This window comes from Erythrolamprus reginae, chromosome 1, assembly GCF_031021105.1.
Source record: "Erythrolamprus reginae isolate rEryReg1 chromosome 1, rEryReg1.hap1, whole genome shotgun sequence".
NCBI lineage: Eukaryota > Metazoa > Chordata > Lepidosauria > Squamata > Dipsadidae > Erythrolamprus > Erythrolamprus reginae.
Genome location: NC_091950.1, coordinates 247,579,810 through 247,596,961, shown reverse-complemented (window position 1 = coordinate 247,596,961; position 17,152 = coordinate 247,579,810). Strand labels below are relative to the sequence as shown.

At 40.3% G+C, this 17,152-nt stretch overlaps 1 protein-coding gene across 1 annotated transcript in view; it reads left to right on the top strand.

Moving 5' to 3' along the window:
• The window catches only part of MFSD2B (MFSD2 lysolipid transporter B, sphingolipid), a 38,479-nt gene extending 21,615 nt beyond the window's left edge, over positions 1 to 16,864 (top strand). The window contains exons 6-14 of the mRNA XM_070732796.1: positions 2,907 to 3,055; positions 5,947 to 6,037; positions 6,139 to 6,260; positions 7,019 to 7,102; positions 7,429 to 7,509; positions 9,666 to 9,775; positions 12,121 to 12,264; positions 13,619 to 13,795; positions 15,981 to 16,864. Coding sequence (XP_070588897.1) covers positions 2,907 to 3,055; positions 5,947 to 6,037; positions 6,139 to 6,260; positions 7,019 to 7,102; positions 7,429 to 7,509; positions 9,666 to 9,775; positions 12,121 to 12,264; positions 13,619 to 13,795; positions 15,981 to 16,044 — 1,022 coding nt within the window. The 3' untranslated portion in view covers positions 16,045 to 16,864. The remainder of the gene's footprint in view (positions 1 to 2,906; positions 3,056 to 5,946; positions 6,038 to 6,138; positions 6,261 to 7,018; positions 7,103 to 7,428; positions 7,510 to 9,665; positions 9,776 to 12,120; positions 12,265 to 13,618; positions 13,796 to 15,980) is intronic.
• Positions 16,865 to 17,152: the final 288 nt, after the last annotated feature.

The following is a 17,152-nucleotide window of genomic DNA, read 5'->3' as shown; positions in this document are numbered from 1 at the left end:
TAAGTTTCAAAGCCAGCTTTTGATTTTGGGAGGGTGTGGGAGACATTGGATAGGGTGGGGTTCCAGCTCTGGTCTCCCTATTATTATTATTATTATTATTATTATTATTATTATTATTATTATTAATTGGATTTGTATGCTGCCCCTCTCCGCAGACTTGGAGGCTACACCTTTCTTGGAGAGGTTTTAAAGATGGAGACTCTTTATTTATCTTTTACTTTCAACTTTGTTCAATTTATTCTAAAGATTATATAATTTGCTCATTGTGCTTTCTGCCTCAAAATGGTCCTGAAATTCAACAAGATCATTCTATGGGGTGTTGAAAGAAGTCATCAGCGCCACCCCATCATTTTATCTATATAAACTTAATGGCTGTCAAATGACCATCCTAGTGAGGTTAATTATTGTTAAATCCCTTGATGATATTAAGGCAATACTATTAACAAAATGAGAAAGTGAGAAAGAGAAGGCAACTAATTAGACATTAAGGTTGGGGTTTTTTTACAATTCAGGTTAATGTAGGTAAAAACGGTAAGAGGGGGATTATTTTTTGAACACACTGCAAACTTTACTGTGTTGTAGATCAAACAGATGAGCTGTATTTGAGGATGGGTCTGGCAAGAGCTTACAAAACTTTTGCCAGACTCATCCTCGAATACAGCTCATCTGTTTGGAACTCATACCGCATCTCAGACATTAACACCCTTGAAAATGTCCAAAGATACTTCAGCAGAAGAGCCCTTCATTCCTCCACTCGAAATAGAATACCCTCTGAGATTAGACTTTCAATCCTGGGCCTAGAAAGTTTAGAACTAAGACGCCTTAAACAAGATCTAAGTATTGCCCACAAGATCATATGCTGCAATGTCCTGACTGTCGGGGACTACTTCAGCTTCAACCACAACAACACAAGAGCACACAACAGATTTAAACTTAATATTAACCGCTCCAAACTTGACTGTAAAAAATATGACTTCAGTAACTGAGTTGTCGAAGTGTGGAACTCATTACCGGACTCCATAGTGTCATCCCCAAACCCCCAACACTTTACCCTTAGATTATCTACGGTTGACCTATCCAGATTCCTAAGAGGTCAGTAAGGGGCGAGTACAAGTGCACTAGAGTGCCTTCCGTCCCCTGTCCTATTGCTCTCCTATATCTCCTATACCTTTCTTCTATTCCTATATCTCTTCTTCTATTCTTTCATTGATATGTTCTATTACTATATCTTTTTTTCTATTATTTCTTAGATATATTTTACTATGAGTATCTCCTCTATAACCTTCTTTATGTATTTTACTATGTGTATATAGATATATACCCACTAAAACCCTCATTGTGTATTGGACAAAATAGATAGATAGATAGATGGATGGATGGATGGATGGATGGATGGATGGATAGATAGATAGATAGATAGATAGATAGATAGATAGATAGATAGATAGATAGATAGATAGATAGATAGATAGATCTAAATGGCTTCTTTTTCATATTCTTAGGGGGAAATTGTATTTTGACATTCACCATAGTCCCTCATGCTGCTTCATATATTAGCATATTCTTGAGCACGTTTTTTGAAAAACAAAACAATTCAGGTGTTAATTAACATGTAACGCCAAGCTGAACACTTGGGCAACTCTTCATTCTCCTTACTTCCTTTTCAAATTCTGAATTTATTCTCCACCATATGAATGGAATAAATGGAAAGCACTATATGAGTCGTTCCGGCCTTGATTTGAAGAGCAAATGCAAGCAATAGTTGAACAATTCAAACACAGAGACAAACTGCAATTTCTGTTCAACTAGACAAGTGCTTCTCAATTATTTTCTGTTATGCAACACACACACCATCCCTGGAAGAAGTAAACATTTCACGCACTCCCAACTCTCTGCCACGACTGTAAATAGTTCCCACATTGCACCCCTCCGGGAGATGCGTATTCTACCTGATACTTTTATTGGTACCTACATTGCGTTCCTCACCGTTGTGTCCATGGCAACCCGTTCTAAAAGAAAACATCTCGCGAGTTCAAGCAGTTTGATTGAACTTGTGAGATGGAGGTACCAGTACATGTGTCAGGTAGGATGCGCGTCCTACTCCCTGCAGCAAAAAACCCCCAGCACATTCCCCGGGATCACGCAACCCCCTTAGCATCTCTATGCGCCCCCCCCCAAGGGGCGCCACCCACTATTTGAGAAGAACTGATCTGGAGAAACCTAGAAAGAAATGCAGCAGATAAAAGGAAATATACGGGCTTGTGGCTTCATCAACTAGTGACGATTTATGACATGTAGATTTCCATTTATTCTATGGAATCTGTGCATTATGCTGGAGGAGATAGCTTTGTAATAAACCATTGGTCTTTAAGTAGTCCTACCTTTTTAAAAATTTCCTTGCACATATTATTTCCTGAATTTCTGACTGCATGTTAGAGTGACTCCTCCCTTCTTATAGTACACTTTGTTATTCACTGCAATATACATATACAGTAAATCACTATTTTACTGTTGAAAGCTGACTAGAGGGATGTGTATGTCAATATCTGCAAGATGTGCTGCATTTATAAAAGTGATAGGGGGGTTTTCTCCTGAAGCTGCACCCACCATTCTGCAGATTTTGAATGCACTGTGGAAAACGCTATTTGTGCCTGTGGTTCAGCATTCATTAAACCAGTGTTTCCCAACTTTAAGCAACTTGGAGATATTTGGACTTCAACTCCCAGAATCCCCCAGCCAGTGAATGCTGACTGGGGAATTCTGGGAGTTGAAGTCCAAATATCTTCAAGTTGCCAAGGTTGGGAAACACTGCATTAAACAACCCAGATTTTTATCTATCTGTGCCTGTGATTTAGCATTCATTAAACAACCCAGATTTTTAGAAGTTATTTGTTTTCTTCTTATAGGAATGGTATTTGAAGTTCTTGGAACACTGATTGGAGCTACGCTACATGGTCAAATAGTTGCTGATGCTCACACCTCTAGGCATTGTATCCAAAATGAAACTATTAGGCTGCAGCAAAACAGCTCTGAAGTCCTGGATGTGTCTTATGGAGTAAGTCAAAAACATTTTGAAAGGTTTTTATAGTGCACCGTTCAGTGAAGGGTTACCAAAATTTTTACTATCACTCTGTGGGCGTGGCATTTTCTTTCAACATCTTTCAGTGCAAATTGGGTGCTCTGGGGTGGAGCTCCATTTTCGCTACCCCATTGAGTTCCCCCCCGTCCGGCCAGGAGCCCACCCCTGACTACATTACACTAGAATGAGGACGACAAATTTAATATAATAGGCCCGGATCTTAAAAATGTTTTTGCAAAGCGAGACTCATTTGAATTTAATGGAACTTACCAAGAAATGTTTCTTATTTCAATTTACCGGTATGTCTAATAACTATAGAAACATAGAAACATAGAAGTCTGACGGCAGAAAAAGACCTCATGGTCCATCTAGTCTGCCCTTATACTATTTTCTGTATTTTATCTTAGGATGGATATATGTTTATCCCAGGCATGTTTAAATTCAGTTACTGTGGATTTATCTACCACGTCTGCTGGAAGTTTGTTCCAAGGATCTACTACTCTTTCAGTAAAATAATATTTTCTCATGTTGTTTTTGGTCTTTCCCCAACTAACTTCAGATTGTGTCCCCTTGTTCTTGTGTTCACTTTCCTATTAAAAACACTTCCCTCCTGGACCTTATTTAACCCTTTAATATATTTAAATGTTTCGATCATGTCCCCCCTTTTCCTTCTGTCCTCCAGACTATACAGATTGAGTTCATTAAGTCTTTCCTGATACGTTTTATGCTTAAGACCTTCCACCATTCTTGTAGCCCGTCTTTGGACCCGTTCAATTTTGTCAATATCTTTTTGTAGGTGAGGTCTCCAGAACTGAACACAGTATTCCAAATATCTTCACTGATTTGTAGATGATGTATCAGGAGGACTTGTCACAAGGTAGCAAGACACAAGGATTAGTGTAGAGATATGATCCTAAACATGTAAAATCCATACGTATGTCTGACATCACCTAATTCACATAATGGAAAAGCATGTTGTGAGCCACCCCGAATCTTCGGAGAGGGCGGCATACAAATCTAATAAACTATAACAATAAATGGGTACATTACATTATACAAGGGTTATCTGTATCAGAGTTGCCCCCACCCTCCTTGCCTTTCGTACGCTCCTTAAAACCCACCTCTGTCGTCAGGCATGGGGGAACTGAGATATTCTCTTCCCCCTAGGCTTATAAAATTTATGCATGGTATGTCTGTATGTATGATTGGCTTCTTAAATTGGGTTTTTTTACATTACTTTTAATATTAGATTTGTTCATATTGTCTTTTTACTGTTGTTAGCCGCCCCGAGTCTACGGAGAGGGGCGGCATACAAATCAAATCAAATCAAATCAAGAAAGAAAGAAAGAAAGAAAGAAAGAAAGAAAGAAAGAAAGATTACAAGGCATGTAGCTCTCGCAGGGAATGTTCGCTGGGGAAGTTAGTATTACTATAAGTGTAGTGGGAAGCCAGAGGAAGAGAATGAGCAGTGCCAATGGTCTATATATCATTGACTGGCATTGTGGTGAAGGTTAGAGATGAGCATCCTCATTCTGTTTCCCTACAAATGCAAAGTGCATCTTATAATACGCTACCTGAATGCTAAGGGCATGAACACTGATGCGACGGGTGACCAAGATTTGTGCGCAGTGGATGCCCAAGATTTTTTCACCCATTGCTGAGTTTTGAAGTTTTTGGCTGAAGGAGAATGGGTATGGCCCCACTGCATTGATTGATGCTTGCTCTCTGGAATATGGTGATAAGCTCAAGTTTCATCTCCTGTCACTATACAGTTGAGAAAGTCTCGTCTTCAATCTCAAAACGGTCAAGAAATTCTCTGGCAGCACTGACTCTGTCGATTTTGTGCGCTTCAGTAAGCAACTTGGGCACCCATCACAGCAGCGTTCATGCCCTTAGCATTCAGATGCATATTACAACACGCATGTCGAACCTGGAGGAAAACGGAATGAGGACACTCATCTCTAATCTTCACCACAATGCCAGTCGTTGATCTACTGACCACTGGCACTGCTCGTTCTCTTCCGCTGGCTTCCCACTACACAATAATAATATTAACTTCCCCCATGAATATTTCCCACGAGAGCTATGTGCCTTGTAAATTTACTTTCCCGATAACCCTCATAGATGTTAATTTAGATATTTAAACTTTATCTCTGACAGCTTGAGTTCAGCAGGGATTGCATCTAGTCCAGCCGACTTACAGAAGACAGAGGGAGGCACTGTCTTAATAGAATAGAATAGAATAGAATAGAATAGAATTTTTATTGGCCAAGTGTGATTGGACACACAAGGAATTTGTCTTGGTGCATATGCTCTCAACGTACATAAAATAAAATAAGATAATGATAAAATAAGATAAGAATAAGATAATGCAGACAACTGAAGAGGAATTATTCTAAACCCAGACAAGACCAGGGGTCGGCAGCCTTAAACATTCAAAGAGCCACAAAGCTCCGAACTGGAAGCTCCTTGTTCAATTCTGGAGCCAACTGGAAGTCTGGTTCGCCATCGTAGTCTCCTCTTAGCACGGTGTTCTTTTTTCTTTGCTGACCGGACGTCGGTTCCCCCACCATAGAGTCTCCTAGTGTAGCATCCTTTTTTCCTCTACCTGTTCTAACTGAAAGCCCTATCAATTGTGGATTCGACCAGTGACAGGGAGCTACAGCAGAGGGATAAAGGAGCCACATGCGGCTTCAGAGCCACAGGTTGCTGTCCTCTTGACAAGACCAATAGTTCTTCATTTCTTCCATCTACCAACCAATTAATCACTTTACTTATAGAGTTGTTTTTCATTAGAGCTCTATTTTGTTTAGGCCATTGTTTTTTTATTATTTATTGTGACAATTTGAAATGTTCTGTCTTTAAAGAAAAAAGTCTACATGATTGCAGCTGGGCTGATAGGAGGCATTTACCTTTTTGGCATCCTTTCCCTATTCTTTGGAGTGAAAGAAAAAGTTGGTGAGCATATTTAAAGCTTATTAATATTTCTGGGTGGCTATTTTCTTTATTTAATCTGCAATCTCGTATAAACAACATTGTATATATTCCACCCATTATAGATCCATACACCTTAATGCCAGACAAAAAAGTTCCTTTCTTTAAAGGACAAAAGCATGCCATGAAGCATCAACCCTATTTGATATTTACAGGAGCATTTCTACTGATTTTAACAGCAGTTCAGGTAATTCTTATCTACCCAGCGTCTGCGTCAGCTTGGTTTGCCACAAATTGCATTGAAGAATCTATGCAGCTGCATCATAAGGACTTGATCCTATGTACTGTATGCAATCTTATTTTCCCTAAAGAGCAATCCTATTTTCCATAAAAATCAGTCTAATATTTTCTGGGGGGGGCATTCAGAGATTTTACTGATTTTGACTATCGTGGCATTTTTATTATTTATCAAAGATGTATAGATTTTTAAGTTGAAAATTAGTAGGCGTGATCACAGTGGTGTCACATTTACGGATTTGCTAACCTCCTTCCTGGGTTCATATCAAAAGAAAAGTTACAATTCATGGCACAAAAAGCATGCATGCCCAGAGATTTTTAATATGCTTTTATATAAAAGCTTATCATATTTATCATTTATAAGAATGATATATAGTCATTTTTAAAAGATGAAAAAGCCAATGACTATGTAATCAATCAAGAAATAGCAATAGCAACAGCACTTAGACTTATATACTGCTTTGCAGCCCTCTCTAAGCGGTTTACAGAGCCAGCATATTTCCCCCAACAATCTGGATCCTCATTTTACCTTCCTCGAATGTATGAATTGTAAATGGAAAACCTTATTAGTATCACTATATTTATCCATCCTCCTTCACAGTTGAATCATATATACCCTCATAATTTAGATCGCTTTTCTTTTATAGTGATAATTCATTAAATTATGCCACCCAACTGCTAGCACTCTTTTCTTTTCTCTTATTTTAGATTGAACAGGGAAATTTCGTTCTCTTTTGTACTTACGCAGCTGATCTTCGCAGTCACTTTCAGAATTTAGTGCTGGTTATCTTGGTAAGTGTGCAGAGAAAGCTCAGCTTTTTGTGTTTCTCTTCTTATCATATTTCTATGGCCCATACCTACATGAAAATCAGGTTTTCAGGACTGAAGGCCTTTCTCTTTTTATCCCTAACCTTGGCACAATATAATAAAAGGAAAAACATTGGTTTATGTCTCTCTGGTCACCTTTTAAAACTCATGAGTCCAAGCTTCTGTCCCCCCAATATGTAGCTGTTGATATTTATAAGTACTGCAATCTTCGAATTGTATGCTTAATTCTCTTGGAAGCCATAAACATATTTTTTTCTCTTTTCTGACTTCTTTCCTATTGTAATGTATAGGTGTCAGCTACAGTGAGCGTTCCATTCTGGCAGAGATTTCTGAACCATTTTGGCAAAAAAAGAGCAGCATGTGGAATATCAGTAAGTAGGCTGCTTATAGTTATAGCTGCACATTTCAGATTCTAGAAAGGTGCTTCAGAGCATACAGAGGCATGAATGGAGCACCTGTCTGTAACTCTTTAAGGCAGCTGTGCCTTTTTCCATGATCATGTGGCAACAGCCAAGGGCAGCTAAGTTATGCCAGGTGACAGCTTTAACATTTAAAAAGTCTTGGGTTTGTGCTCCTAAGCACTTTGAAACACCTTTTAAAAAATAATTTAAGGCATTGCATAGTCCTAATAGTCAAAGAACTTGGAATGTAATCATTTGATCAATTGCCATTTCTATCTAGGCCATGCTTTTTTTAGCTATTTTTAAATCCTTTTTTGAAATCTGTGACCTCCTTTTGAGATGACTTGATCGTAGTTAAATTTCCTGATTTTTGTTCTGTAGATTATTTCTTCTGTTGTGGTTTATATTCTGTTGAGACCAACGGACTCCAGATTATGTAGCTGAAAGTTAAAGGGACGCTGTCTCTAGGAATAACATCTCTTGTCCTACAGATTTTCTATTTATGGTGGATCTGAAATAGAATAGAATAGAATAGAATTTTATTGGCCAAGTGTGATTGGACACACAAGGAATTTGTCTTGGTGCATATGCTCTCAACGTACATAAAATAAAATATACATTTGTCAAGAATCATGTGGTACAACACTTAATGATTGTCATAGGGGTCAAATAAGCAATGAAGAAGCAATATTAATAAAATCTTAGGATATACGCAACAAGTTATAGTCATACAGTCAAGATGGGAGGAAATGGGTGATAGGAATGATGAGAAAAACTAGTAGAATAGAAGTGCAGATTTAGTAGAAAGTCTGACAGTGTTGAGGGAATTATTTGTTTAGTAGAGTAATGGCGTTCGGGGAAAAACTGTTCTTGTGTCTAGTTGTCTTGGTGTGCAGTGCTCTGTAGCGACGTTTTGAGGGTAGGAGTTGAAACAATACAGCCAAATGCTCCCTAACAGTATTTTTCAAACTTAGCAATGTTAAGATGCCTGGGGAATTCTGGGAATTGAAGTCCATAGTTCTTACAGTTACCAATTTGAAAAGCAGTGTTGCAGAGCATGTGGCTAGTAACAAGTACTCTTGATGTACATTTTTGAAAAATAGTGCTCTATGACCTTCAATGCAGAAGGAAAACTAGACTTAAAATTAAAAGGGTGGTTTCTGCAGTAAAAAAGACCACTCGCCACTATGGCACTTTAAAGCACTTGCTTATGGAAGATCCATGGTTTTGTCCCAGGTCTGAAATTTTAGCAAACTGACACCAATCATTGCAAATGATATTACTCATTCGAGACAAATTGGTGGTGACTTACTGTTGTGGTTGGCTCTGGTCCAGCTCCTGCCCCAAGGAATGGAGGTGGATGCAGGGGAAACATCAACATGTAATAGGCCTGTTTTATTGCCGACAGAGTCAGGGAGTGAAGTTTCCTTGGAAAAAGAAGAAGGTGGGGGTGACTTGGAAGAGGGAAGTTTGGCAGACAGCCCAGGAGGAGATCAATCATCCTTATCATCCCTGGATTCTGAACAAGAATGTATGACACATCCACGCATGCGTAGAGTGATGCATAAGAGACAACAACTGAAGGATTATTACAGGAGATAAATGAGGCCACCTGTGGTTGGGTGGGGCTGCTGTAATTAGTGCTACAGATAAAAGAACAGTCTGCTGTTTTAGCCTCATGGCAGTTTATCTGATTCATTGTTTCGTCAAGATCGTGGTTTTTGCTGTTCAAAATTGTGTGTGGACTTTCTGGACTTTAGAATTGGACTCAATTTCCCAGTTATTGGGTGAGCAATTGGATTGCATTTAACCTGTGTCTTGTGTGTACCAGAAAATCCCTTTGACATTTAAAAAGGAAGCTGTTTCTGTTTTTATGTTTATAAAAACTTTTGGGTTTTCCTTTTATTGTGTGGTGTGTGTCTTCCTGGACTAATTATCCTGTAATTACGGGCGGTTGAGACACTCCGGCAGAACACTTACTACACTGTCAATCTATAATGATTGTCATTGTCATGTCTGTACAGTAATCCTAATCCTGTTTATATCATTGTCCAGTTGAGACAATACCCTTTCTTAGACATTCAATTAAGGATGAAACAATTTATTTTTCTCCTTATTCATTCTAGTTGATGATTCCTTCTGTAATGACCTTGGTGACTGTCCCTAATATCTTTCTTGCCTACTTCGTGGCTTTTGTATCTGGATTTAGCATTGCAGCATCTTTCCTCCTGCCATGGTAAGAGGGGGAACATAAGGGATAGGGCATGCAGGGAATATCTCCTGCATTTGGCTAAAAGCAGCACTTTGACCTTTGGGTGATACCATGCGGTCTGTCTCCAGAAAATGCTTCATTTAGTTTAATTAAAAATTAATACTGATGGAATTGATTCAGTGCAATGATACATAGCAGCGTCTTTAGGACTGGGAGCCCTTGGGAGCACAGACAATCCCAATATTGAGGCCTCAGATTGTATCATCAGAGATCAGATCTTTGAAACATGTTGTCAAGAATCTTAAGTCAAACAGTGGAAGCGAAGGCTAAATGATTAAAATCCTGGTGATTTCTAACAGCAGCTTCCAATATCCAAAAGTGGGAAATTATAGGATTAGGCAATAAAACAGATGAAATCTTTCCTACTAGCTATGTATAAAATATTATTTAAAGTATTAAAGGTATTCTAATAAAAGTATTATTTTAAAGCAATATTAAAATATAAATGCTTCCGGTCACAATTCAAAGTGTTGGTTATGACCTTTAAAGCCCTTCATGGCACTGGACCAGAATACAGTGAACCCTCGAGTTTCGCGTGTTCAAGTATCGCGAAAGGGCTATTTCGCGAGTTTTCAACCAGGAAGTAAACTCCACCATCTGCGCATGCGTGCCCTTCCACGCATGCATAGATGGTGGAGTTTCCCCGCCGGGCAGAGGCTTCCCTGGGTCTCCCCCCTCTTGCCCCCGTAAGACCCCAGCGGCGGCGCGAGCAACGGCGTGGGCGGGCGGGCGGCACGCGCTTGGGGACATCCCAGCTCCGCTCCCCAGCTGGGGAAAGCGCGCGCGTTTGGGGACTCCCTAGATCCGCTCCCCAGCTGGGGAGCGGATATAGGGAGTCCCCAAACACGCGCGCTTTCCCCAGCAACGCGCGCGCGTTTGGGGACTCCCTAGATCCGCTCCCCAGCTGGGGAGCGGATATAGGGAGTCCCCAAACGCGCGCGCTGTCCCCAAACGCGCGCGCTTTCCCCAGCAACGCGCGCGCAGTGGGGACTCCCTAGATCCGCTCCCCAGCTGGGGAGCGGATCTAGGGAGTCCCCAAACGCGCGCGCTTTCCCCAGCAACGCGCGCGCTGTCCCCAAACGCGCGCGCTTTCCCCAGCAACGCGCGCGCGGTGGGGACTCCCTAGATCTGCTCCCCAGCTGGGGAGCGGATCTAGGGAGTCCCCAAACGCGCGCGCTTTCCCCAGCAACGCGCGCGCGGTGGGGACTCCCTAGATCCGCTCCCCAGCTGGGGAGCGGATCTAGGGAGTCCCCACCGCGCGCGCGTTGCTGGGGAAAGCGCGCGCGTTTGGGGACTCCCTAGATCCGCTCCCCAGCTGGGGAGCGGATCTAGGGAGTCCCCAAACGCGCGCGCACCCCAGGCGCGAGCAACGGGGTGGGCGGGCGAAGGGCGGGCGGCAGTGGAAGCAAAAACACCATCTGCGCACGCGCAGATGGTGTTTTTACTTCCGCACCGCTACTTCGCTAAAAATCAATCATCGCGTGGGGTCCTGGAACGGAACCCTCGCGATGATCGAGGGTTCACTGTATCTCCGAGACCGCCTGCTGCCGCATGAATCCCAGCGACCGATTAGGTCCCACAGAGTGGGCCTTCTCCGGGTCCCGTCAACTAAACAATGTCGGTTGGCGGGCCCCAGGGGAAGAGCCTTCTCTGTGGCGGCCCCGGCCCTCTGGAACCAACTCCCCCCGGAGATTAGAATTGCCCCTACTCTCCTTGCCTTTCGTAAGCTCCTTAAGACCCACCTTTGTCATCAGGCATGGGGGAACTGAGACATCTCCCCCGGGCATATACAATTTATGAATGGTATGTTTGTATGTATGTGTGTTTAGAAAATGGGGTTTTTAAATATTTTTAAACAGTAATTTAGATTTGTTGTAAATTGTTTTCACTTTGTTGTGAGCCGCCCCGAGTCTGCGGAGAGGGGTGGCATACAAATCTAAATAATAAATAAATAAAATAAATTATAAAAATGTGCATTTAATTTCAGATTAATTACCTTCCACTCACTAATATTTTTTTTAAAAAAGTTGGTTCTTATTTTAAGATATCCTTTAGTGATTGTGCACAATTTGCATATTCTTAATGGAGGGGTTACGTGATCACTGGTTTTGTTTTTTTTTAAATTGTTTTTAATTGCAAAGGCTGGAATGATAAAAAAATAAGAAAGATCTGCACAACTAGGATTTATTATTAGAACAAAAAAATAGCAGAAGTTTGAATGGCAGTTATACAGATAGCTGCCACTCTTCCTACAGTATTCTCACACACCTAACTGTGATGTGCATCTTTTTTTAATCTGTTGATTAAAGGTCCATGCTGCCTGATGTAGTTGACCATTTTCGAATGCAGAACATTCACTTACCAGGGCATGAAACTATCTTTTATTCGTCCTTCATCTTTTTCACAAAGATGTCAACTGGTATTGGAATGGGAATTTCTTCCTTCAGCCTACAGTGAGTGTTCTAAGTTTTGGGGGTTTTTGGGATCTTGCATTGGTTCAATTCAATAAAGAGGCACAGGGATAAGCAATCCGTGGCACTCCAGATATTGATAAATTAAAAAGCCGGCATTTTTCCCCACTGTTCTGGTATCCTAGTAATTTAGGAATTGTACTTTAGCAACTAGAGCTTGTATGCTGCCTATACCTGCTTTTGTCATTATGCGTGCAGATAATCTCTAAATTCTTAGTTTGGTGTGATAAAGATACTAAATTATTTATTTTTTATTTTTTAAAGTAATCAATTTATAGCTATCTCAGTTGCTCTACTATCCGTACGTGCTGCTATAAAATATATACATTTTCAATGTGAACTCAGTTTAAGAAAGGATTCGTATCTCCCCATACCCAATCCTTCGGATTTTATTCCGCTTTTATAAACTTTCAATTCATGGCAGATTTTTTTAAAAAAATATTCTACACGTTTTATCAAACAGAAAAAGGATGATAACTGTTTTTTAATTTCCGAATTGAGATTTAGATCTGGATATCCAGCTTGAACTGGGAGTAAAATTAATTGGTCTGTTTGCTCTCAACTAAATCTTGTTTTGGTTGACATTGGGTCAATGTCATATGGGAAATACTGTGCTGACTATAACAGAAAAAAGGAAATCCAGAATATATTGTTATTCCCACTCTGATTTCTTTCCTGGGTACAGGTAATTGCGCTACTAGCTACTTTAGCTTCCAGGTTTTGCTAGTTTACCAGCAGTCTATAAGACTCCATTCATTCAGAGCATGATGATAGTAGAGTATGTTTTCTCTGAAATAGCTATCCTGCAGAAATGAGAATGGCCCTACCTTCATGTTGAGTGTGAAGCAAATGAAAATCTAGCTATTCTGGAATTTTTCAGGGATTAATTAAAATGACTGGTGCCATATTCCACTGGATGGATTTAACTCTTGTTAGTGTTTAATTTAATTTAATGTTTAATTTAATCACTAACTATTATTTATAATATTTCATATTATTTCATTTATTATATTGTATTTTATATATAAACTCTAGAATCCATTTTAGTTTCAAGTGGGGGAGAAATATAGAAAATATATAAGCAAGCTAGTCGGGCACAAAGGGTGGAACCAGTTAATCCAATAAGTGAAAAAGTTTGCCAAGCATAATGAATGTTTTAAGATCAACCACCGGTGTTAAAAATATTGGTTTTTACATAAAAGAAGCCGATAGGAGAAAGCCAGCAAAGCTTAGAAAACAGGAACAAAATTAAAATTGAAGTGGGGCACAGAATGAGGGTTAGCTGTGTATTATTATTTGAATGAATTGTAGTAACAGTTGCATGCATTTTCAATAGACTTGTAGGCTACAAATCAGGGATGTGCACACAGTCTACCCAAGTTGTCATCACGCTGAAAATCTTGGTTGGTGGAATTCCATCCATCCTCATCCTCTTAGGTTTATCCATACTCCTGTTGTACCCAATCAATGAGAAAAGTCAAAAGGAAATGAAGTATGCCTTTGAAAATTCAAGGTAGGTTTGTACTAATATCAGCCTCTCCTGGTGTACATCTTCCTTCTGGGAAAGAGGTCAAAAGTCAACTATTACAGTAAAAAAAAATTGGCATTTACAGAATGCAAGATATTTTTATTTGAGCATTACATTTCCCATTTTGAGAATATCCCCATTTGTTCTCATGTGTGTGTTCATACACAAAAACTTACGCTTCTGATTCCTAATACGTTCAGAAAGTTTATAAAGCAAATAAAATATCCACCCAAAAATAAATTGCTGCGTTGGATAATTAAAGCATATTGTAAAGCTAATTCTTTCAATCTGTTGAATTTTGGAGGCTTTCTTAATCTTAAATCGAACGCTGATTTTAACTGTTTCGGAAAAGCCAGAAGGTAAATTTGGAATTATGTGCGTGCAAAATTTCTACTCAAACATTGGACTAAATAAAACACAAGCCTTTAATAGAAATTCCAGGTGGTCCTCGACTTACAGCCACAATTGAGCCCAAAATTTCAGTTGTTAAGTGAGACTTTTGTTAAGTGAGTTTTAGCACTTAGCAATAGCACTTAGACTTTCACGGTGCTTTACAGCCCTCTCTAAGTGGTTTACAGAGTCAGCGCCCCCAACAATCTGGATCATTTTACCCACCTCGGAAGGGTGGAAGGCCGAGTCAACCTTGAACCTGGTGAGATTCGATCTGCCAAACTGCTGGCAACCAGTGATCAGCAGAAGTAACCTGCAGTACTACACTCTAACCCAGCGGTCCCCAAACTATGGCCCGGGGGCCACATGCGGCCCGCTGAGGCCATTTATCTGGCCCGCAGGTCTTTTCCAAGGCCGCACTGGAAAAGCAGTGAGAATTTCCCCCTCAATCTCATCTCACCCGAGGTAAAGTAAGGCTTACCGAAAGCTGACCTGGGCACAACACACACACACACACACCTCCTCCTCCTCTTTGAGTTGCTAGCTCCCATTTTCTGAATGGGGATTGAATGGGAGTCCGGGGTCAGAGGGTGGAGGGTTGTCAGGTGAGTCCTCCGCGGGGAGAGAAGAGGGAGGGTGAAAGAGGGAAAAGAGAGAGAGAGAAGTGGAAAGAAAGAAAGAAAAAGGAAAGAGAAGGGGAAAAGTGGGGGAAAGAGAAGTGGAGAGGAAGGAAGGAGGGAGGGAAGGGGGAGAAAGAGATGGAGAGAGAGAAAGGGAGGGAGGAAGAGAGATAGCAAGAGAGAGAGTGAGAAAGAGACAGAGCAAGAGACAGAAAGAAAGCAAGAGAGAGAGAGCATTAGAGAGAGAGAGAGAGAAAGCAAAACAGAGAGAGAGATAAAGCAAGAGAGAGAGAGAGAAAGAGAGTGAGTTAGAGAGAAAGAAATAAGGTATGTGCAGTGTGCATAGGAATCTGTTCATAGGTTTTTTTATAGTCCAGCCTTCCAACAGTATGAGGGACAGTAAACTGGCCCCCTGTGTAAAAAGTTTGGGGACCCCTGCTCTAACCAGTGCGCCACTGTGGCTCTTCATTTTTTTTTGCTCCATTATACAGCCTTTCTTGCCACAATTGTTCAGTGAATCGCTGTAGTTGATAGGTTTGTAGCTTAGTTGTTAAGTAAATCTGGCTTCCCCATTGATTTGGCTTGTCACAAGTTTGCAAAAGATAATCTCATGACCTTAGGGCGTAGCTATGGTCATGAGTATGAACCAGTTACCAAGTAACTGAATTTTGATCACATGATCATGGGGATACTACAAAGGTCATAAGTGTGAAAAATAGTCCTAAGTCACTTTTTCCCAGTGCTGTTGTAACTTTGAAGAAGAGATATAGGAATACAAGAAAAGTTTTGGAGATATAGGAGAGCAATAGGACAGGGGACGGAGGGCACTCTAGTGCACTTGTACTCACCCCTTACTGACCTCTTAGGAATCTGGCTAGGTCAACCGTAGTCTGGATAGGTCAACCGTAGTCTGGATATTTTTATCAAGTGAGCAGCCACCTTCTGTATCAATCAGCAATTTGCATCTTACACAGATGCATTAAGTGAAACGCATGGCAATTAACGTGCTACGTTTTTAGCTTTTTCTGGAAATGTTTCACATTAGATACATCTCTGAAAGGGAAACTCGTAATTAAAAGGTGGGATCTAGGCCCAGCAGACGTTTCAATTGCCATGTAAACTGTTTTTTACACGAGATTGTTTTGTATCTTATGAAACAGGAAGAATCATTTGAACACTGAAAACTTTGCTGAAGAAAACACTTCCATAGGAAAGCCTGAATAATAAAATAGAAATCCAATGGTAATGAAAATGCAGCCAGAGGGGACGGCTTCAGCATGCTTGAAGGCCTTTGTCTTATTCCACCAGTGTTTAACCAAGGCTGCTGTGATCAAAAAGATGACACTTTGGAGCATGGTTCGGAGAGTCTATATATCTTGTTAATGCTGGATTGCTATGAAGCCTTGCACGAGCTAATTTATAAGATGCAATAGGTGGCGCTGTCTCCTTTCATTTGCAGGATAGTACATGTTATATACTGAGGAGAACAGCTGTCTAACCAGATAAAAACCATGGTTTTGTGAGTGCTATCCATAAGCTGTTAACCAAGATAGTGGTTAGAGGCAACTTCAACTAATTATGACTTATGGTTCCGACCAGAGGAAATACCATAATTTCTGCTGATCACAGAAATCCATTTATTGTTAATGCAATGGCATTTAATATACTGCTTTTTTAAATACCACATTCATTATTTTATGAATAACTCAGGGCAGAGAAGGAATTGAATAGAATAAGAATAGGATAGAATAGAATTCTTTATTGGCGAAGTGTGATTGGACGTACAAGCAATTTGTCTTTGGTGCATAAGCTCTCACTGCACATAAAAGAAAAGATACATTTGTCAAGAATCACGAGATACAGCACTTAATGATTGTCACAGGGTACAAATAAGCAATCAGGAAACAATCAATATAAATTGTAAAGATACAAGCAACGTCACAGTCATACATTCATAAGTGGGAGGAGATGAGTGATAGGAACGAATATTCCTCCTCTTATTTTCACCACAACAATCCTGTAAAGTGTGTTGGGTTGAGAGAAAGGAAGGAAGGAAAGAAAGAAAGAGAAAGAAAGAAAGAAAGAAAGAAAGAAAGAAAGAAAGAAAGAAAGAAAGAAAGAAAGAGTCTTCTGAACCAGTAGGGAAGGTAAGTAGATTTCACTGCTGGAACAATAGAATTTAGGTTCTTGGAACTTTCAGCTTGGAGTCATCTCATTCCCAGAAACACAACATCCTCACTGGGTGCCTAGCCATGGTGAAATATGTTGACATATAAAACCACTATTTTAATGCTGCCAGCAGGAAGAGATAGACTTTTTTAAAAATTTGATG